At 43.4% G+C, this 18023-nt stretch overlaps 1 protein-coding gene across 1 annotated transcript in view; it reads right to left on the bottom strand.

The window, feature by feature from the left end:
- Positions 1 to 18023, bottom strand: part of C2CD3 (C2 domain containing 3 centriole elongation regulator) — a gene marked incomplete at its 3' end in the record, with an annotated part of 122970 nt that overhangs the window by 16155 nt on the left and 88792 nt on the right. The window contains exons 27-31 of the mRNA XM_079707983.1: positions 17067 to 17272; positions 15556 to 15689; positions 10126 to 10287; positions 6454 to 6674; positions 3584 to 4505 (exon numbers count right to left, since the gene is read on the bottom strand). Coding sequence (XP_079564109.1) covers positions 3584 to 4505; positions 6454 to 6674; positions 10126 to 10287; positions 15556 to 15689; positions 17067 to 17272 — 1645 coding nt within the window. The remainder of the gene's footprint in view (positions 1 to 3583; positions 4506 to 6453; positions 6675 to 10125; positions 10288 to 15555; positions 15690 to 17066; positions 17273 to 18023) is intronic.

Raw genomic sequence — 18023 nt, 5'->3', positions numbered from 1 at the left:
GGTGTTCTGTGCTCACATCCAGAAACGAGGGCTCTGTATAAGTAGGCACAGCTGATCCACCACCTGGACGTGAGCCCTAGAAGTCAGGCGCTGTATCTTGCACTTCTCCATATCCTCTGGAGGTACCCAGTACTGTGTTGAGAACACAGTGTTCCACAAATTTGTTCAGTCAAAGCAGTGATTCAGTTTGGGAGGGGAAGGAGGGGACTATTTTGATGGTCTATTTGTTTCTGTTCAATAAGCTAAGTATGGTTCTGATGCAAATTGGTCTATCACTGTTCTTCCATGCTAGACTTCGAACTCGAGGAGGGCAAAGATGAGCTCTTTTTCATACTATATTCCTGTCACCTAGCATAGTACCTGAGACACAATAAATGTTCAATAAATATCTACTGAATGAATGAAATTCATCATTTCCTGCTTTGGCTCAAGTCCCTGATTTTTCTACAGAGAGGTGGGGACGGAGTTGGAGATCCTGAAGGGAAAGAGCCCTTTGACCTCAGCCTTCCTCAGAGGCCCCGGTGAGGTAGGGCCTATTTGCTGTTGCACTCTGACTGCTGAGGACTCTCAGCCTGACAGTCAGCTGGGCTGTGAGGTGCCCAGGGTGTGCTGAAACACCAAACTCCCCTGCTCAGCCCAGCACCACCTGTCTTTCTAAGGGTCCTGCTCCAACAGTAACCTCTGTCACTTATTAGATGGCACCTTCACAAAAGTTCACACTTCGTGCCTGTTTCTTCACCTGTAAGATGGATATAATAATTGTACCTTTTGAGAATTAAATGACATTATATATACAAAGTGCTCAGAATGGTGCCTGACACATAGCATGTACTCAGTAAATGTCAGCCCTTCCTGTCTCCCCAGTTGAGGGGGAAGTCACCACTGGTTCCCTCACACCTACTGAAATCTGCTTTCCATCCCCACCTCCGCACTGTCCTCCTAATGCTAAGGCCAGCGAATACATGTCAGTCCACATTGTGCTGGACTTGTCTTAAGCATCAGGGTGCTGACCACCACTCCCCGAAACCCTGCTGCTCCCACCTCTCTCGCCGGCCCTCCTCCACCTCCGCTGTGGGCGCGTCTGCTCCCCCTGCTCTCCTGTACTGGTGATCCTCAGGGCTCTGTCTTGTGTGGCTCTCCCTTTCTCTGTCTCCTTGCTGTTCTTGTCTGTTTCCAGAGATATCTACCTTTATGGCTGATCTCATCCTGAACTCCAGGCCTGCATTTCCTCCTGGACGTCTCACAGGTACATGTGCAAAATAGAAATCTGCCTCTTCCCTCCAAACTGTCTGTCTTTATGTGCTATTTCCTACCTAGTAAATGACCTAACTTGTGACAGAAATCTCTCAGTCATACTTTCTATTTTACTCTTATCCTCTGCCCCTATCTAATCCTTTCAGATCCCTCCTCCTTTTCCTCATCATAAAGCAGTCTATGCTTTAGGTCAGACTTTCTTCATCTTTCATTATTACTGCAAGTTTCCTACCTGGTCTCCTTGCTTCTGGTCTCCCCTGACCTAATCCACCCTCTACAAGGCACTGGGAGAATTTTCTAATATGTAAATCTGACCAATCATACACTTGCTTAACATTTACTGAACACTATTTATGTACCAGGCACTATGCTAGGTAGTTTACATTGTTAATTTAATTTTCACAACAACCCCACAAGAAAACTACTGTTATTACTTATTTATTTAAAGATAAGGAAACTGAAGTTTAATCTGCTAACAAGACAGAGTCCAAGTACCTTAGCCAGATATAAAAGGCCCCTTAAGATCCAGCCCAGCTTCACCCCTCACTACCCCTCTTATCTGGGGGCTCTAACCACAGTGACTCCTGCCCACAGGCCAGGCTCCTTCAAGTGGCTACGCCTCTGCGCACACAGTTCGCTGTGACTAGAATGTTCTTGTCCCTGCCTACAGAATGGCTATTCATCTTTGAGGTCCAGCTCTACTGTCTCTCTTTCTGGGGTACCTCCAAACAGTTATGGCAGTTCCCTCCTCTTGTTCCCTAGCATTTTGTCCATGCCTTAGAAAAATAAAGGCTATTTATCACTGCCTATTTACTGTTACTGTCATTACCTGTCTCCTACCTCACAACGGGAACTTCTTGAGGTAAGGTCTGATTCAAATCTCTGTCCTCATTACACAGCACCGGGCCTGGCAATACTCACTTTTTGGAAGAATGAGCAGTCGGGAAGGCCCGAATTAAAGCAGTGCCCTTAGGACCTGGCACATGTGACTGCTCCTCCACTGACCATAAATTCTGAGCACAACTAAATCGACTGTAGAGGCAGAAACATCAGAAGCCAGGAAGAATGAGGCCAGGAAAGAACACTGAGGCACTCTGCTTTCAGTGCTCAGCCTCTAGCCATTTCACGCTTTAAGCCTCTCCTGAGCCCATACCCCCTACCCTCAGGTTTCTCTCTGCCTTGCATCAAGAATCACGTCTGTGTGGTATGTATAAATGTTCCCACTCATTTGATTTTCTCAAGAATCCTGTGAAACTGATAGCTGATTTCAATCTATATTTACTGATCCTTTCTGTGTGTCATGTCTAGGGACATGGAGAAAGACAAGGTCCTTGACCTACCTGGCAGTGTACAGTCTGGTGGGTAAGGGATTATTACCTCCATCTTATAGGTGAAGAAATCAAGGCTCAGAAAGGTTAAACTATACGCTTGATGTTACACAAGTAGTAAGAGCTGGGTCCGAATGGTCGAAGTCAGGCCCCCTGATTTCTAGTGGAGAAAGAACTGCAAAGCACTACAAAGGCAGCCTGCTTCACCCACCAGCCCTGCAATAACCCCTGCTTGTTGTTGGGATATCAGGTGAGCTGATGTGATCAGCTGGTTAGGCTACAGATGTGAGGGCTACTGATGGTCCCAAGTGGTTTCCTTTCCCCATAACATGCCCATCTGCATTTCAAAGGAGGAAGAGGGGGAATGTCAGATGCCCCTCTCCCCATCAACTCTGCCATCCTGGGGGGGCTTGGGTAAGACCATTTCAACAGTGCCCACTTTCCCCTCCCCTTGGACCCATCACTTGCCTTTAAAAAAAATTAATTAGGCAAGTCACTAAAACTCTGAGTCTCCATTTCGTTAACATGCAAAATAGAAATGATACCAACTTTAAAGACTTGTGTGACCGAATGCAAAATGTACGTAAAGTACCTGGCACATGGTAAATGCTCAATCTGTGGTAGGACTCTTCTTTCTCTATACCCTCCCCTGAAATTTCAACTGAGATTAATGGTCTCATTCCTTAGATGCAGAACTTTGCCTTCAGGTGTAAAATACCCAGAGATTAATCAGATAAATCAGGCTAAGAGAGGCTAATGAATGTACTACCAACATCTAAACCCAGTTCAAAGCATTATGCTTCAGAGCCCTGATGATAATGGTAGAATCGTAGCACCTGATCAGTACAGATGAGTCTTCAGGAGGAAGGGGCTCCCCACACCCCTGAGTGCATTCTATGAGGGGGGACACTGCTCACGCTCATGCGGCTGGCCTAAGCACCAGCACCCAAAATGCCTAGAGATGGCTTAAGGGGCTACCTGGGGGAAACACCAAAGGATACAGGAGGATGCTCTGCTTCGTGGACACCTCTGACCCAGATGTCTGCTGCTTCTGCCTGATGTCAGGGCAGTTGATGGGTGGCTGCGTATGGTTTTCCCTTCTGCTCTGGGAGGCTGGGTGTAGAGGGAGCTTCTCAGAGCTATCAGCAGAGTCACTTAGCTCATCGGAGACCACCTCCTTCTCAGCCTGGGCCTCTGGCTTGGGCTTCTGGTCCTGGCCTGCCTTTGGTGAGTGCCACCCAACACAGGTTTTGCTCTGTTGGGCTCCTGAGAGTGTCACATGGGAGCTGAGCTGAGGGCCTGCTGTGGTGGGCTCTCCAACCCTGGCCTTACAGGCCACGCCCTCACAAGGAACACTACTTTGGCTAGGAGAGCCCTGCCTGTGCAAGTGGGGGCTAACAGTCCTTTCCGGGCTGCACAGAAAGCTACTTCTGACCTTGAGCTCCTCTCTGGGGAAAGGCTCTGAAGGACAAGAGGGGCCTTCCCTCTGCCCCTCATCAGGCTGAGGGCTGATGATCTCACTTGCATCTGACATGAAACTGGACCAAGGGCTAGTTTTGTCTGTCATGGTGGTGATCTCATTGAGGGCCCTGGGCTCAATGATGTCTTCTTCATAGTCCTCATCACTGTAGGCCTGGCCTGCCTCGGTGTCCTCACTGCTCTGCATTCTTGTGGTGGGTACCGTGTGCCCTAGGGCCTCATGAAGCATTCCTCTTCCACTTGAAGTCTCCTCAAGAGTAGAGGGAGGTGGGGAGTTTCTGCCCTCATCTGGAGCTCTTGCCAATGGCAGGTCTGGAGTTGTGCTTCGTCCTTGCGTGGCTACTGTGTCCTGAGCATCTGGGAGGGTGGTGACTTCTCTGCTTCTACTCCTCGCTTGGTGAGAATACAAAGATCCTTGAGAGTTCTGGGTGATAGTCTGCAGATCTAAACAGTAACAGATATCACTCTTACTACAAGGTAGGGCCACAGACCACTCAACTTTCCCACATTAGCTACTAGTTTCAGATGTAGTCTTGCAATCAGACCTTTGAACAAACCTTAAAGATAATAGTTAATTTGCCCCCAAGAGTCAGTGAAACTATATTCAAGGCGGTACAATTTCTAGCATTTTATTCTAATATCAGAGGACCAAAATCTAATCCATTTATAGCTGTGGTTACGTCTGTGGAAACACTTTCAGAGACTATCTGCTCATGCTCAGGAATTCTTGGGAGCTGGGAGTCCTGGTGGGAATGTTCACGCTTCCATTTACTTCAGTAATTACCTATATTAAAAACCAAAATAAGAATCCACTTATTTACCTATTTGATGACAGTTATTAGAACTATTTTATTTGGAAAATAAAAGCAAAGAAATACCCATCACCCAAATGATAAGGCTGTGGAGACTTGTGAAGAAAATGGAGGCGGCATGGTGTGCTGGAAAGAGCACAGGCTTTGGAGCCAATCAGTCTTGGGTTCAAATCTCTACTGTCACTTGTCAATTTTGTGGTTACGAGCAAACTATCCTGAGTCTGTTTATCTTTAAAATGTGATAAAACACCACCTTTTTCACAGCGTTATGGTGAAAAATATATGAGATAAATGGGCATACATTGTGTAGCACATATATAGGCATTCAGTAACTCCTTTCAAAATTCATCCTCTCCTTGTGAAAATCAGTTCTCCTTCCGTCATCCCCTTGCTTAGAACTCCCCTTTTTCTTCCAGGATAAAGATTAAACTCCTAAGCTTGCCTTCAAGGCCCTTCGGCTTCAAGCCTTTGATTCTCCTCACTCTCCTCTTTTAATATGACCTTTAAAGGGATTCTCCTTATCCACTCTCACCTCCACCCCAAACAAGCCTCCCTCTGTTTTGCTCTTATGCTTTCTTTCTGGGGGGGCAGTTTCTTTGGTTGACTACAGAATGCATGCTTGATGAAAGCACAGACAATGCCTGTCTTGTTCACCACTGTATCCTGCCAGAACTAGTGACACAATAATGCCTGGCACAGTTGGTGCTCAATAAACAGTAAGTGGAAGCCAAACACAGAGTACACGTCTGTGGTCCTGGCTACCAACAGGTTAGGTATCTGGGAGAAGAGGGTAGGAAGGTTTGTGTCTAATATCAACCATGGTGGCTTTTTTTCCCTTTAAAGAGAAAAAACTGAACTTATTCATCCCTGTGTAGAATCTACACATTCTGCTTGAGAAAAATGATTCCGGGAATTCCCTGGCAGTCCAGTGGTTAGAACTCCATGCTTTCACTGCTGAGGGCCCGGGTTTGATCCCTGGTCGGGGAGCTAAGATTGCGGTGTGGCCAAGAAAAAAAAAAACCTCCCTCAATGATATCAATACAGTCAAAGTGAGAACTACCACTTAAGGGGGCTTTTCAAAGGGTAGACTATGGACCACCAACACCTAGAATCATCTGGGGTGCTTGACAAAAATGCAGTCTTCTGGCCTCTGAGAATTAAACTCTGAAATATGTTTGTAGCTGAGTTTTTCTGAAAATAGAGCGGCACGAGTTTACGAACTGCCACTGAAGAACTCATCTAATCCATTCCCCTCTTTTTCTGGTTGGGGAAACTGAAGCTCAAGAAGGGAAAGGGTATGCTCAGAGTCAAACAGTTAGGTCCGTGCCACAAACCCACCAAGGATTCGACTTGGGTCCCCTGCCTCTCAGTCCCATGTTCTTTCCGTTGCACATGTCCCAGTGCCACGCTGCTACGTCTCTCCTTTCAGAAGGAAGACAGTAAATAAGTAAGTAAGAAAGATGGTGAAAGCTGTTGGTCTCTATTTGCCATAAAGACTCGTCTGAAGGCACACATTCAAATGCTTTTTGAATAAGCACCCATGACCATAACTCCTCAACAAGAGCGGCCCTGAGCCATACCTGTGATTAAGGAGCTGACTTGCAACACCAGGTTATTGGATTTCTCCAGGATGCAGTGGCTTTTGGGGTCTAGGCTGCTGGCTCCTGGCCGAAGATGGTCCCTCTGACTCTCTTGGCACTGCGAGATGGCAGTATGGGTCTGAGGACTGAGGGGAAGTAAAGGCTTGGTGAGCTTCTGACTGAAGTACCGCTGGATCTGATCTAGCTCACTCATATTCCTCCTGCAAAAGAAGGGGAGAAGAAAAAAGGGTCATTCACTGGGATTATGAGCATCTTTTATGTTCCCCTGACTTTCCATTGCTTGAGCTAGGACCTTAGCATCTCTCACTTGGTCTATTAACAGCAGGGCCCCTCTCTCTCCAATCCACCAATTTATCCTTCACCTCTCTGACTACAATCCCACTGCCGGGGACAACATTTTCCCCCTCTGTCTGGCTAATGGGATTCCTCTTCTGATGTCCAGCAAGTATTCTACCTCCTTATAGGGAACCATTCTTATCATCATTCCAATCCTCACTTCCCCTTACTCTGGGCTAGCACTGACCTCTGCTATCTTTTAACCATTCCTGATGGAATGGTTCAAGCAAGTGACCTTCAAGCAAGTGACCTCTTCCAGCAAGCCTTCCCTGACTCTCTGTGTTGGTTTAAGGGCCGCTCCTCTGTGCTCTAGTCTTTCTGTACTCTTCAACCATATCATCTGTTTGTTTCACATCCATTTCCCCTGATGTGATGTGAACTCTGTGCTGATTCCTTTATATCTACTGCACCCAGCACAGTGCTTGGCACAAAATAAATGAATGCTGAATGGATAAATAGACATGAATAAATGAGCTTTAAAAAAATCTTCTGTTCAAAAACCTTTAATGGGGGCACATTCGTTCTTACTACTCCGAAGAGAAATCACACCAACTATTACCACCTTCACTTGCATAGGATTTTACGTTTTATGCTTTCAAACACATTACCTTGTTTAATTCTCATCCAACCAGCTGAGATCAGTAATTACTGTTTTACAAATAAGGAATGTGAGGGTCAGAGAATTTAAGTGATTTGTCTAGGGTAAGTAGTAGCATGCAGCTACTCGGAAATTGGAACTCCAAGACTTATGCTTTTTCCATTATAGTAGGTGGGCTCTGTCCCAACTGGGTTCGTTTCTGCCTCACACCCCTGCAGGCTACAACCCGAGTTCAAGCTGCTCCCTGCTCTGTCCCTGTCCTATTCACTTTTTAAGGTGCAGCTCATATTTCTCCTTTTCAAAGTCCACTGCCCCAAGTCATTAGGCCACCTCTCCCTTAAACTCCTTCACTCTTGGCATCTAACCTTCTGCCTTAGCTTTTCCCTTAGTTTTCTCATTATGTGTTAGTTTAGTTTCCCTAACTAGGCCATGCGCCTGGTAATAGAAGATAACATCTCAAACTTCTCTATTTCTCTAGTATACTCAGTGTGCCTGGCACAACTTGCACAACACAGACACTAAATAACTGTGAAGTAAACAGAAAGTCTTTCTATCCTTTTGTTAAGAACACTCTGCATATCTTAGAGTCAAACGTAAATTAAATGAGAGGACAAAGCTGATCCTTATTCTATCACTAGAAGCCACAACTCTATCAAATCATAGTGGATGTACTTAGGTGTCTATATCTGGGTTTATGCCACATAGATAAATACCTGTAGCAGGAACATGCAGACAAATGTCAACTTGGCGAAACTTTAGAAAATATGCAAACCCAACTGGCCTTGTCAGAGATTCTGGGTATAGAACCTATTAACACCTAGCTGCAAATTCCTCATTTGTGGGAAAAGTTTGGTAATACTTGCCCTGCAGGCCTCACAGGATTGCTGTGACTCAAATGAAACACTGCTTTAGGGCTCCATGAACCCAAGGAAGTAATGCAAAATTGACATTATCTTGTTTCATCTCTGTTTAGTAGAGAATTTGTCTAGGCAGTGGTTCTCAAAACCTGGCTCTAGGACTGGCAGCATCAGCATCACCTGAGAAGTTGTTAGAAATGCAAATTCTCAGGCCCTATCCTAGACCTACTGAATCAAGAACTGTATGGGTGGGTCCCAGCAATAACTATTTTAATAAGCTCTTCATGTGATTCTGACACACACTAAATTCTGAGAACCACTCCTCCAGGGCAGTGGTTTTCAGCCTGATGGTTTTAGCTCCAACAGGATATTGGGCAGTGCATGGACACATTTTTGGCTGTCACAGCTGGGAGAGGGGTGCTGCTCCTATTTAGTGGATAGAGACCAGGGATGCTGCTAAATATCTTACGATGCGCAGGACAGGCCCCCACAGGCAAAATATCTGGCCCAAATGTCAACAGTGCTGAGGTTGAGAGAAACTGCTCTAGGGTGAAGGAGAGTTTCTTTCTCTCTTTCCTCAGTGGGTGCTAAAGTATGTCATGTGAATGGACCAATAAAATGCAGCCACACTGTTGATAGTTTTACTTAGCCTCCAATCTCCAGCATCTTCCTAGAATGAGAATCTGAACATATTACTTCCTTATAAGTTTGAGCAATTTCCCAATCTATAGCATGACTGCTCAGTCCTTTCTAACCCATGTCCCACCAAAAAAGATTTTGCCAATCTTTCCTGCTGAGCTTGTTTTATGAAATCAAATAATAGATTAGTTTTTTCAAAAAATAAAATCCTTTTTTATTTGTTTCCTCAAACTTTACACATTCTCTTCCTCCCGACCCCATCACTTTCCATTTGAGAATCACTGTTGTAAAAGTGCAAACTCTTGGCCTGACATTCAAGGCCCTTCAAGAACTGACTCCCGCACAGCTTGCCCTGCTCCTTCCATCTTACGCTCAGCCTCACCCTAACTGCACTGCTGGTATCTCCCCAAACTGGGCTTATTGTTTCATGCTCCTGGGCCTTAGCGCATTTTTTTCCTCCACATAATGCCCTTCATATTTGTTGACTTGTTCCTTTAAAGACCAGTTCAAATGTGACTTCTTTATATCTTTCCATGACCAACCTAGAATGTTACTCATTCCTCCATGTACCCTTGGCCAGGAAACCTGGAACTCTTATCATACATGGTTATAATTACAATGGCAACATGGCTGTCTCCTCTGCTGGGAATGGCAGAGCCAGGATTGGAAATCAAGTCTATCTGACTCTGGAGCCAAGTCCTTTCCACTGCACCACACTTCTTATTAGGTAATTCAGGGGCTGATCCAAATGATCTCTAACGGTCCTTTCAATTCTCACAGTGCTTTTCTGGCTCAGATGCTGACTAAACTAAGAAAGAGATAGGGAAGCATTAACAGGACAGATGCTGGTCTGGAAGAATCCAGTGGTTGTGAGGATAAATATAGTGAGACAGCAGGCAGGATCAGGCTTCGTAAATTGTAGAGTAGATGTGAGGGTGGTTATTATTAAGTTTGATGACCAATCTAAAGTTTCTATATTTATAGGTGGACCAGAAATATAGCCCCCTGAAAGACTGGAAGGCCTCAAGCTGAGACAGATTCATCTGTGAGGACTCCTGTGAGGCTCCAGGTCCACTTCGAAGCTAACATACACGAAAGCCCTTGCTAAACATCCCGGAGCAGTGGTAGCTGATAGAAAGCAGTACTGCAGGTTGCCTTTGCCCCTTCACCTTGCGCTCCACTATGGTTCCCTGTGTGTCTTTACTCAGCAGAGAGCCTCACCTGAGAGAAGTCAGAATGGAAGTATGGGAGGACAAGGGTGATGTGGTCAGTTTGTCATCACTTGGCAAGATTGACTCTCCCTGCTGCAGGGATTCATGGAATCGGCGGATGTTCTGCACATGCTCTTCATGGCGTGATGCCTTGCTTCTTGTGGTACTGCTTCTATCAGGAATAAATGGGGGCAAAATAAATTCCCAACCAATGAGAAAACAAACAATAAATTTGTGACAACAAACGAATCACCCTCCTGACATGGTACTGCAAATCCATCCCCACTACCACAGTTTTAGCTTCATCAACTCAATTGCTTGGATTATAATTATCTCCTGAATAATTCTGTCTTCAGTCTTATTCATTCCCCTTTTATAAATTCTCTACATTATAGTCTCAGTGATTTTTTAAAAACACAGAACTGAAATAACAATAACAACAACATTTATGGAGTCCTTATTATGTGCCAAGCACTGTTCTAAGCATTCAACATATACTAACCTATTCAATTACTATCATTCCTTTCTAGCTTTGGCTGCTCTTTTTTTATCTTTAGAACAAATTTCAAGTTCCTTAGCACGGTATTCAAGAACTTGATCCCAGCAATAATCATCTTCTTTTTGCTTTTTAATTAATTATTATTATTTATTTATTTTAAAATTAATTTATTTATTTTTGGCTTAGTTGGGTCTTAGTTGTGGCACGCGGGATCTTTCGTTGTGGCGCACGGGCTCTTCATTGCGGCGCACAGGCTTCTCTCTAGCTGTGGCACGTGTGGGCTCCAGAGTGCATGGGCTCTGTAGTGTGGCACATGGGCTCTCTAGTCGTGGTGCGCGGGCTCAATTGTCCCGTGGCATGTGGGATCTTAGTTCTCCAACCAGGGATCAAACCTGCGTCCCCTGGATTGGAAGGTGGATTCTTAACCACTGGACTACCAGGAAAGTCCCTTCTTCTTTTTAAATAACAGCTTCATTGAGATATAATTCACAAACCAAAGAACTCACCCATTTAAAGTGTACAATTCAATGGATTTTAATATATTCAGAGCTGTGCAACCATCAGCACAATCAATTTTAGAATATTTTCATCACTCTAAAAAGAAATCCTACACCTAACAGCCATTACTCCATACTTCCTCCTCTCCCCTGACCCTCCATCCAAACCTCCCAGCCCTACGAAACTGCTAATCCACTTCCTGTCTCTATAGATTTGCCTAATCCAGATATTTTATATTAATGGAATCATACATATGTGATGTTTTGTGACTAGTTTCTTCCATTTAGCATAGTGTTTTCAAGCTTAATCTATGTGGTAGCATATATCAGTACTTCATTCCTTTTCATGGCTGAATAATTTTCCATTGTATAGATATATCACATTTTGTTTATCTGCTTATCAGTTGATAGACATTTGGGTTGTTTCTATTTTTTGGTTATTAGGAATAATGCTGCTACAAACAATCATGTACAAGTTTTTGTGTGGACATACGTTTTCATTTCCCTTGGGTATATACATAGGAGTGAAAGTACTGGATCATATGATTACTCTATGTTTAACCTTTTAAGGAGCTGCCAGACTGTTTTCCAAAACAGCTGCACCATTCTACATTCCCACAAGCCATGTATGAGGATTCCAATTTCTCCATATCCTCCCCAACACTTGTGATATTTGTCTTTTTGATTACAGCCGTCCTAGTGGATGTGAAGTGGTATGTCATTATAGTTTTCATTTATATTTCCCTGATGGCTAATGACATCAATCACCTTTCATGTGCTTATCGGCCATTTGTATATCTTCTTTAGAGATATATCTATTCAGATCATTTGCTTATTTTTTTTATTTTTTATTTTTTTGCGGTACGTGGGCCTCTCACTGTTGTGGCCTCTCCCGTTGCAGAGCACAGGCTCCAGACGCGCAGGCTCAGCGGCCATGGCTCACGGGCCCAGCTGCTCCACGGCATGTGGGATCTTCCCGGACTAGGGCACGAACCCGCGTCCCCTGCATCGGCAGGTGGACTCTCAACCACTGTGCCACCAGGGAAGCCCCATTTGCTTATTTTTAATTGAGTTATTTGCTTTATATTATTAAGTTGTAAGAACTCTTTATATATTCTGGATACAAGTCTCTTATCAGATCTATGATTTGCAAATATTTTCTCACATTCTGTGGGTTGTCTTTTTACTTTCTTGGTATCGTTTGTAGAAGGAAAGTTTTAAATTTTGATGAATCAATTTTTTCCTTTTTTGCTTCTACTTCTGGTGTCATATCTAAGGAATCATTGCCTAATCGAAGGTTATGAAAATTTACTATGTTTTCTTCTAAGAGTTTTTATAGTTTTAGCTGTTATATTTAGATATATGACCCATTTGGAGTTAGTTTTGTATCTGGTCTGAGGAAGGGGGTCCCACTTCAGTCTTCTGCTTATGGATATCCAGTTGTTCCAACACATTTCTTGAAAAAAGACTATTCTTATTATTAAACCATCTTGGCACCTTTGACATCTTGGCACATGGGTTTATTTCTGGACTCTCAATTCTATTCTGTTGATCTTTATTTCTATCCTTATACCAGTACTGTATTGTTTACTGTAGCTTTGTAGTAAGTTTTGAAATAGGGAATGTTTTTCTTCCTTTTCAAGATTGTTTTGCCTATTCTGTGTCCCTTAAATTTCCATATGAATTTTAGGACTAGCTTGCCCATTTCCATAAGGGATCCAGCAGGGACTGTGATATAGGGAGTATGTTGAATCTACAGATCAATTTGGGGAACTGATCTTAACAATATTAATTCTTCCAATCCATGAACGTGGGATATTTTTCCATTTATTTATAACTTATTTAATTTATTTCAACAATGGTTTATAGTTTTCAGAGAACAAGTTCTGTACTTTTTGGGTTAAATTTATTCTTAAGTATTTTATTCTTTTTGATGCTATTGTAAATGGAATCATCTTTTCAATTTCATTTTGGATTATTCATTGCTGATGTACAGAAACACAACTGATTTTGTATATTTTGTTTTAAAAGTTTCTCAGTTTGGGGGGGGTTGCAGGGAGGGATAAGTTAGAAGGTTGGAATTATAACATATACACACTACTATATATAAAACAGAAAACCGGGAATTCCCTGGTGGTCCAGCAGTTAGGACTCTGTGCTTCCAATGCAGGGGGCACAGGTTTGATCCCTGGTTTGGAGACTAAGATCTTGCATGCTGCACAGCACGGCCGAAAAAATTAAAAAATTAAAAAAAAAAAAGATAACCAACAAGGACCTACTGTATAGCACAGGAAACTATACTCAATATTTTGTAATAACCTATAAGGGAAAAGAATCTGCAAAGGAATATATATATATATATATATATATATAAAATCACTGAATTACTGTGCTGTACACCTGAAACTAACATGTATTATAAATCAACTATACTTCAATAAAAATAAAAATGAAAAAATTGTAAGAAATTAAAAAGTATCCCCATTTAAATTTCTAATATGGTAAAAACTGATAGCTATAACCTACAGAAACAAACCTCTTTGAGATCATCAATAATTTTTAAGAGTATAAGGGGGTTCTGAAGTGGAAATGTTTGAGAACCACTGCTTTATTAAAGTATAACCAGTATATAATAAACTTCACATATTTAAAGTGTACAATATGTATTTTGACATATATGTACCTCTAAGGAAACCATTACCACACACATTAATGAACATATCCATCACCCCTAAAAGTTTCCTCCTGTCCTTTGTAATTCCTCCCTCTTTCCCGCTCCATTCATCCTGCCTTATCCCTAGGCAACCACTGATTTTCTTTCTGTCACTATAGATTAGTACACATTTTCTAGAATTTTATATAAATGGAATCATGTACAATATACTCTTTGTCTAGCTTCTCTCTCTCAGCATAATTATTCTCTCTCTCAGCACAATTATTCTGAGATTCCTTTGATTGTCTCACTGATTGGCTATGGTCAACGTAACACCTATAAAATAGATATTGGGATCTAGGATTTCACATACACATGGGCTCCCTTTATGCAGAGGGCAGAGGCTCTCTTCATGTGGTAGGAAAGCTACATAGCACTGAAATGGGTCTTTGAGTGGCTAAGCAGTATTAGAGTATCTTTCTTGGAATAAAGGGTCTACTCAGTAACTGCTGCTGTAGGAGTGGCTCGTATAAGATACCTTGCCTTCTCCCTGAGGTGGAGAGAGAGCCAAGGAAAAGACTGATGGAGGCAGGGGGATGCCAAATGACACTAGGGCCTGAGGGGAATGGGGTGGAAAGAAGCAATCTTAGTCTTAGATTCTACCCTTTGACAGGATGGAATATGCTCTAGTCCTGATATCCATATGCATATCCACAGTTGGCTAGGTGAAAAGGGTGGGCCAACTGCTTTTCACAAAATAACCTGGCCTGTAGGTTTGGGAGGGGAAAGGTCATGATATGTTTCTCACACAGCTGATGACTGATTTTAGGGCTGAAGGTTAAAGGCCTCTGAGGAAAAGAGAAAAGAGTCCCTTGCACTGAAGCTACCCTTTTTTTTTTTTTTTTTTTTTTTCGGTATGTGGGCCTCTCACTGTTGTGACCTCTCCCGTTGCAGAGCACAGGCTCCGGATGCGCAGGCTCAGTGGCCATGGCTCACGGGCCCAGCCGCTCCGCGGCATGTGGGATCTTCCCAGACCGGGGCACGAACCCGCGTCCCCTGCATCGGCAGGCGGACTCGCAACCACTGCGCCACCAAGGAAGCCCGAAGCTACCCTTTTGATAGCAGTAAAACTTCCCTTTTTAAAAAAAATATTTATTTATTTATTTTTGGCTGCGATGGGTCTTATTTGCAGCATGCGGGATCTTTCATTGCGGCATGCAGGCTCTCTAGTTGTGGCGTGTGGGCTCCAGAGCACGTGGGCTCTGTAGTTGCCGCGCACAGGCTCAGTTGCTCTGCAGCATGTGGGAACTTAGTTCCCCGACCACGGATCAAGCCTGTGTCCCCTGCATTGGAAGGCAGATTCTCAACCACTGTACCACCAGGGAAGTCCCTAGTTTCTATCTTATAAAAACTGTTTTCAGGGCTTCCCTGGTGGTGCAGTGGTTGAGAGTTCGCCTGCCGATGCAGGGGACACGGGTTCGTGCCCTGGTCTGGGAGGATCCCACATGCCACGGAGCCCGTGAGCCATGGCCGCTGAGCCTGCGCGTCTGGAGCCTGTGCTCCGGAACGGGAGAGGCCACAACAGTTAGAGGCCCGCGTATCGCAAACAAACAAACAAACAAAAAACGGTTTTCATAGGATCTTGGGGTTCCCAGGGGTTATGAAAGAAGGTCAATTGTCTTTCCCTGTCTCTCATTTCTTCCTCTAATAAAGGAAAGAGAGAAATGACAAGCTAGTTTGCACATTTCCACTCTTGACCCCATTTCCTTCTATCATAAAGAAACCACTCACCTCTCAGGAGAGGAGAAATCAACTTCCTTTGATGAGGTGTGAACAAGTTGTTCTGGAGTCTGTCCTGCAATGCAGCCAGGGAATGCACCATACATATCAGAGGCAGGGAAGGAAAAGGTACTGTATACTGGGATCTGTAGAAGCAAAGAAAAATGGCACACTTGTTGCCACAAATCCTTTTGGAAAAAAGCAGTATAAATAAATTTGTAAAATTTATTGTATGCATATAATTTATTATTTTCTGTGTATTGAACACTGTACTAAGCAAGGTACATGCATTTTCTCATTTAAACATCACAATCTTATGAGGTAGGTACTATTATTATCCCCATTTTACAGACTACATTATCAGACTTTTTTTAATTTTTAAAAAACATTTAATTAATTAATTTTTGCCTGCATTGGGTTTTCGTTGCTGCGCGTGGGCTTTCTCTAGTTGCGGCAAGTGGGGGCTACTCTTCGTTTCAGTGCGTGGGCTTCTCATTGTCGTGGCTTCTCTTGTTACGGAGCGCGGGCTCTAGGCACGCAGGCCTCAGTAGCTGTGGCTCGTGGGCTCAGTAGTTGTGGCTCATGGGCTCTACAGCTCATGCTCAGTAGTTGTGGTGCACAGGCTTAGCTGCTCCATGGCATGTGGGATCTTCCTGGACCAGGGATCAAACCCGTGTCCCCTGCATTGGCAGGCGGATTCCCAACTGCTGTGCCACGAGGAAGCCCTCAGACTGCTTTTAAAAGGCTGCTTTATTTTTATTTATGCTCTTGTTTCCTCCACTAGTTTGTGAACTCCTGGCTGGACATCTTACATTTTCCTTACATGTGAGGATAATCTGGCTGTGATATTTCTTGTCTCATAATTACCAGGGTTGATGTAAAGAAAAGACCCTCCTATATGGGGACTATTTAAACTCTTTGTCATTTTCTCACGCATGCATTTATTCACTCATTCATTCATTTGATATTTACTGATGCCCACTTTACCAAACCCTGGGCGAGGCATGCGTGACAGACAGATGAGTAAAACACAGTCTTTGCCTTGATAGAGTTCTCCTATCTGGGACAGCCTGGAAAAGTCTCCTTTCCTTTACAGTTAAACTCTCTGAAAGAGTTGTCTGTACTTACTATCATCAATTCCCCTCTTCCCATTCTCTTTTAATTTTTAATAGACCAATGATTTTAATGTAACAGTTTTTTTTTAAAAAAAGTTCATCCAATGTGGTTTCAGATTCCACACTGCAACTAATCTTTCTTTATTTAAAAATTGAGATTTAATTCACGTATTATAAAATTCACCCTTTGAAAGTGTTCAATTCGGTGGTTTTCAGTATATTCAGAATTGTGCATCCATCACCATCATGTAATTCCAGAACATTTTCACCCCAAAAAAGTCATGAGGTCATTATGAGACACAAATGTATCCTGTATGATGGAAAGTACCAAACACATGTAAATTATCTTCTTATAGGTTTTGCTCAGTAGAACCCTTATTGGTTAAGGATGTGAATCAGGATACATACCAGTGATCCTGAGGTCTCCATCCTACGTCTTGCTTGCCTTTCTTCTCTGAAGTGCATCAAACTCTCCAAAGGGGAGATGGCAACTTTTATCTGCCCTTGGCACTCTCCACTGAAGTCTGTGATGTTGTACCAGCCACAGACAAACTGGAAGCCAGAGAGAAGTGGGGAGAGGTCCACTGAGGCAAAGCCAATCACCCTGTCCTCATCTGTGGGGGAAAGAGAAGAGCTGGGCAATGTGGCTGGGCATGTCCTGCCACTGAGATTCGAGGTGGCACACAGAGAAACTGATCTAGAGGATGGGAAGGGGTTCAGTGATTCCACAATCAACAGAAAAGACAGATAACGAGGATGAGAGACTGGCAACCACAGCCTGCTTTCTAACTACTGTAAGTTCCCTAATTGTATGGTAGGGAAAAGCTGGCAGGGTTGAGTCCTGTCCTCTTGATACAGGCAACTAGAAAACATCCCTTAAACATAAGAAACACTTGTTCTTTTCCCTATGTTATCACGTCTCACTGATTTTCCTTAGGGCAGTGGCTCTTGAAAGAAATCATTTGAAAGACCATCACCCTTGGAGTTATGAGGGATTGGCATTTTCTTATTTTTACTTGTCTGTATTTTCCAAATTTTCTATAACATACATATGTATTATATTTAATTAAGAACAAAAGAGACATAATTCACAAAAAAAAGGACAAATAACCCCCTAGAAAACCAGTACAGGGTGCAAAATGAGCTTGGGCTATGGCCGCTCATTTTTTGGTTTTTTTTTTTTTGGCTGCATTGCACGGCTTGTGGGATCTTAGTTCCCTGACCAGGAATTGAACCTGGGCCACAGCAGTGAAAGCTACGAGTCCTAACCACTGGACCATGAGGGAATTCCCTCAGGCCGCTCTTAATGACAGAGAGCGGGTAATCTGTGGGATTACCTCTAACATACATATGTGTTCCCAGAAC

The sequence above is a fragment of the Hyperoodon ampullatus genome (genome assembly GCF_949752795.1).
Source record: "Hyperoodon ampullatus genome assembly, chromosome: 7".
NCBI classification, from domain to species: Eukaryota; Metazoa; Chordata; class Mammalia; order Artiodactyla; family Ziphiidae; genus Hyperoodon; species Hyperoodon ampullatus.
The sequence above is the reverse complement of the archived record's forward strand: the minus strand, read 5'-3'. Positions and strand labels throughout refer to the sequence as shown.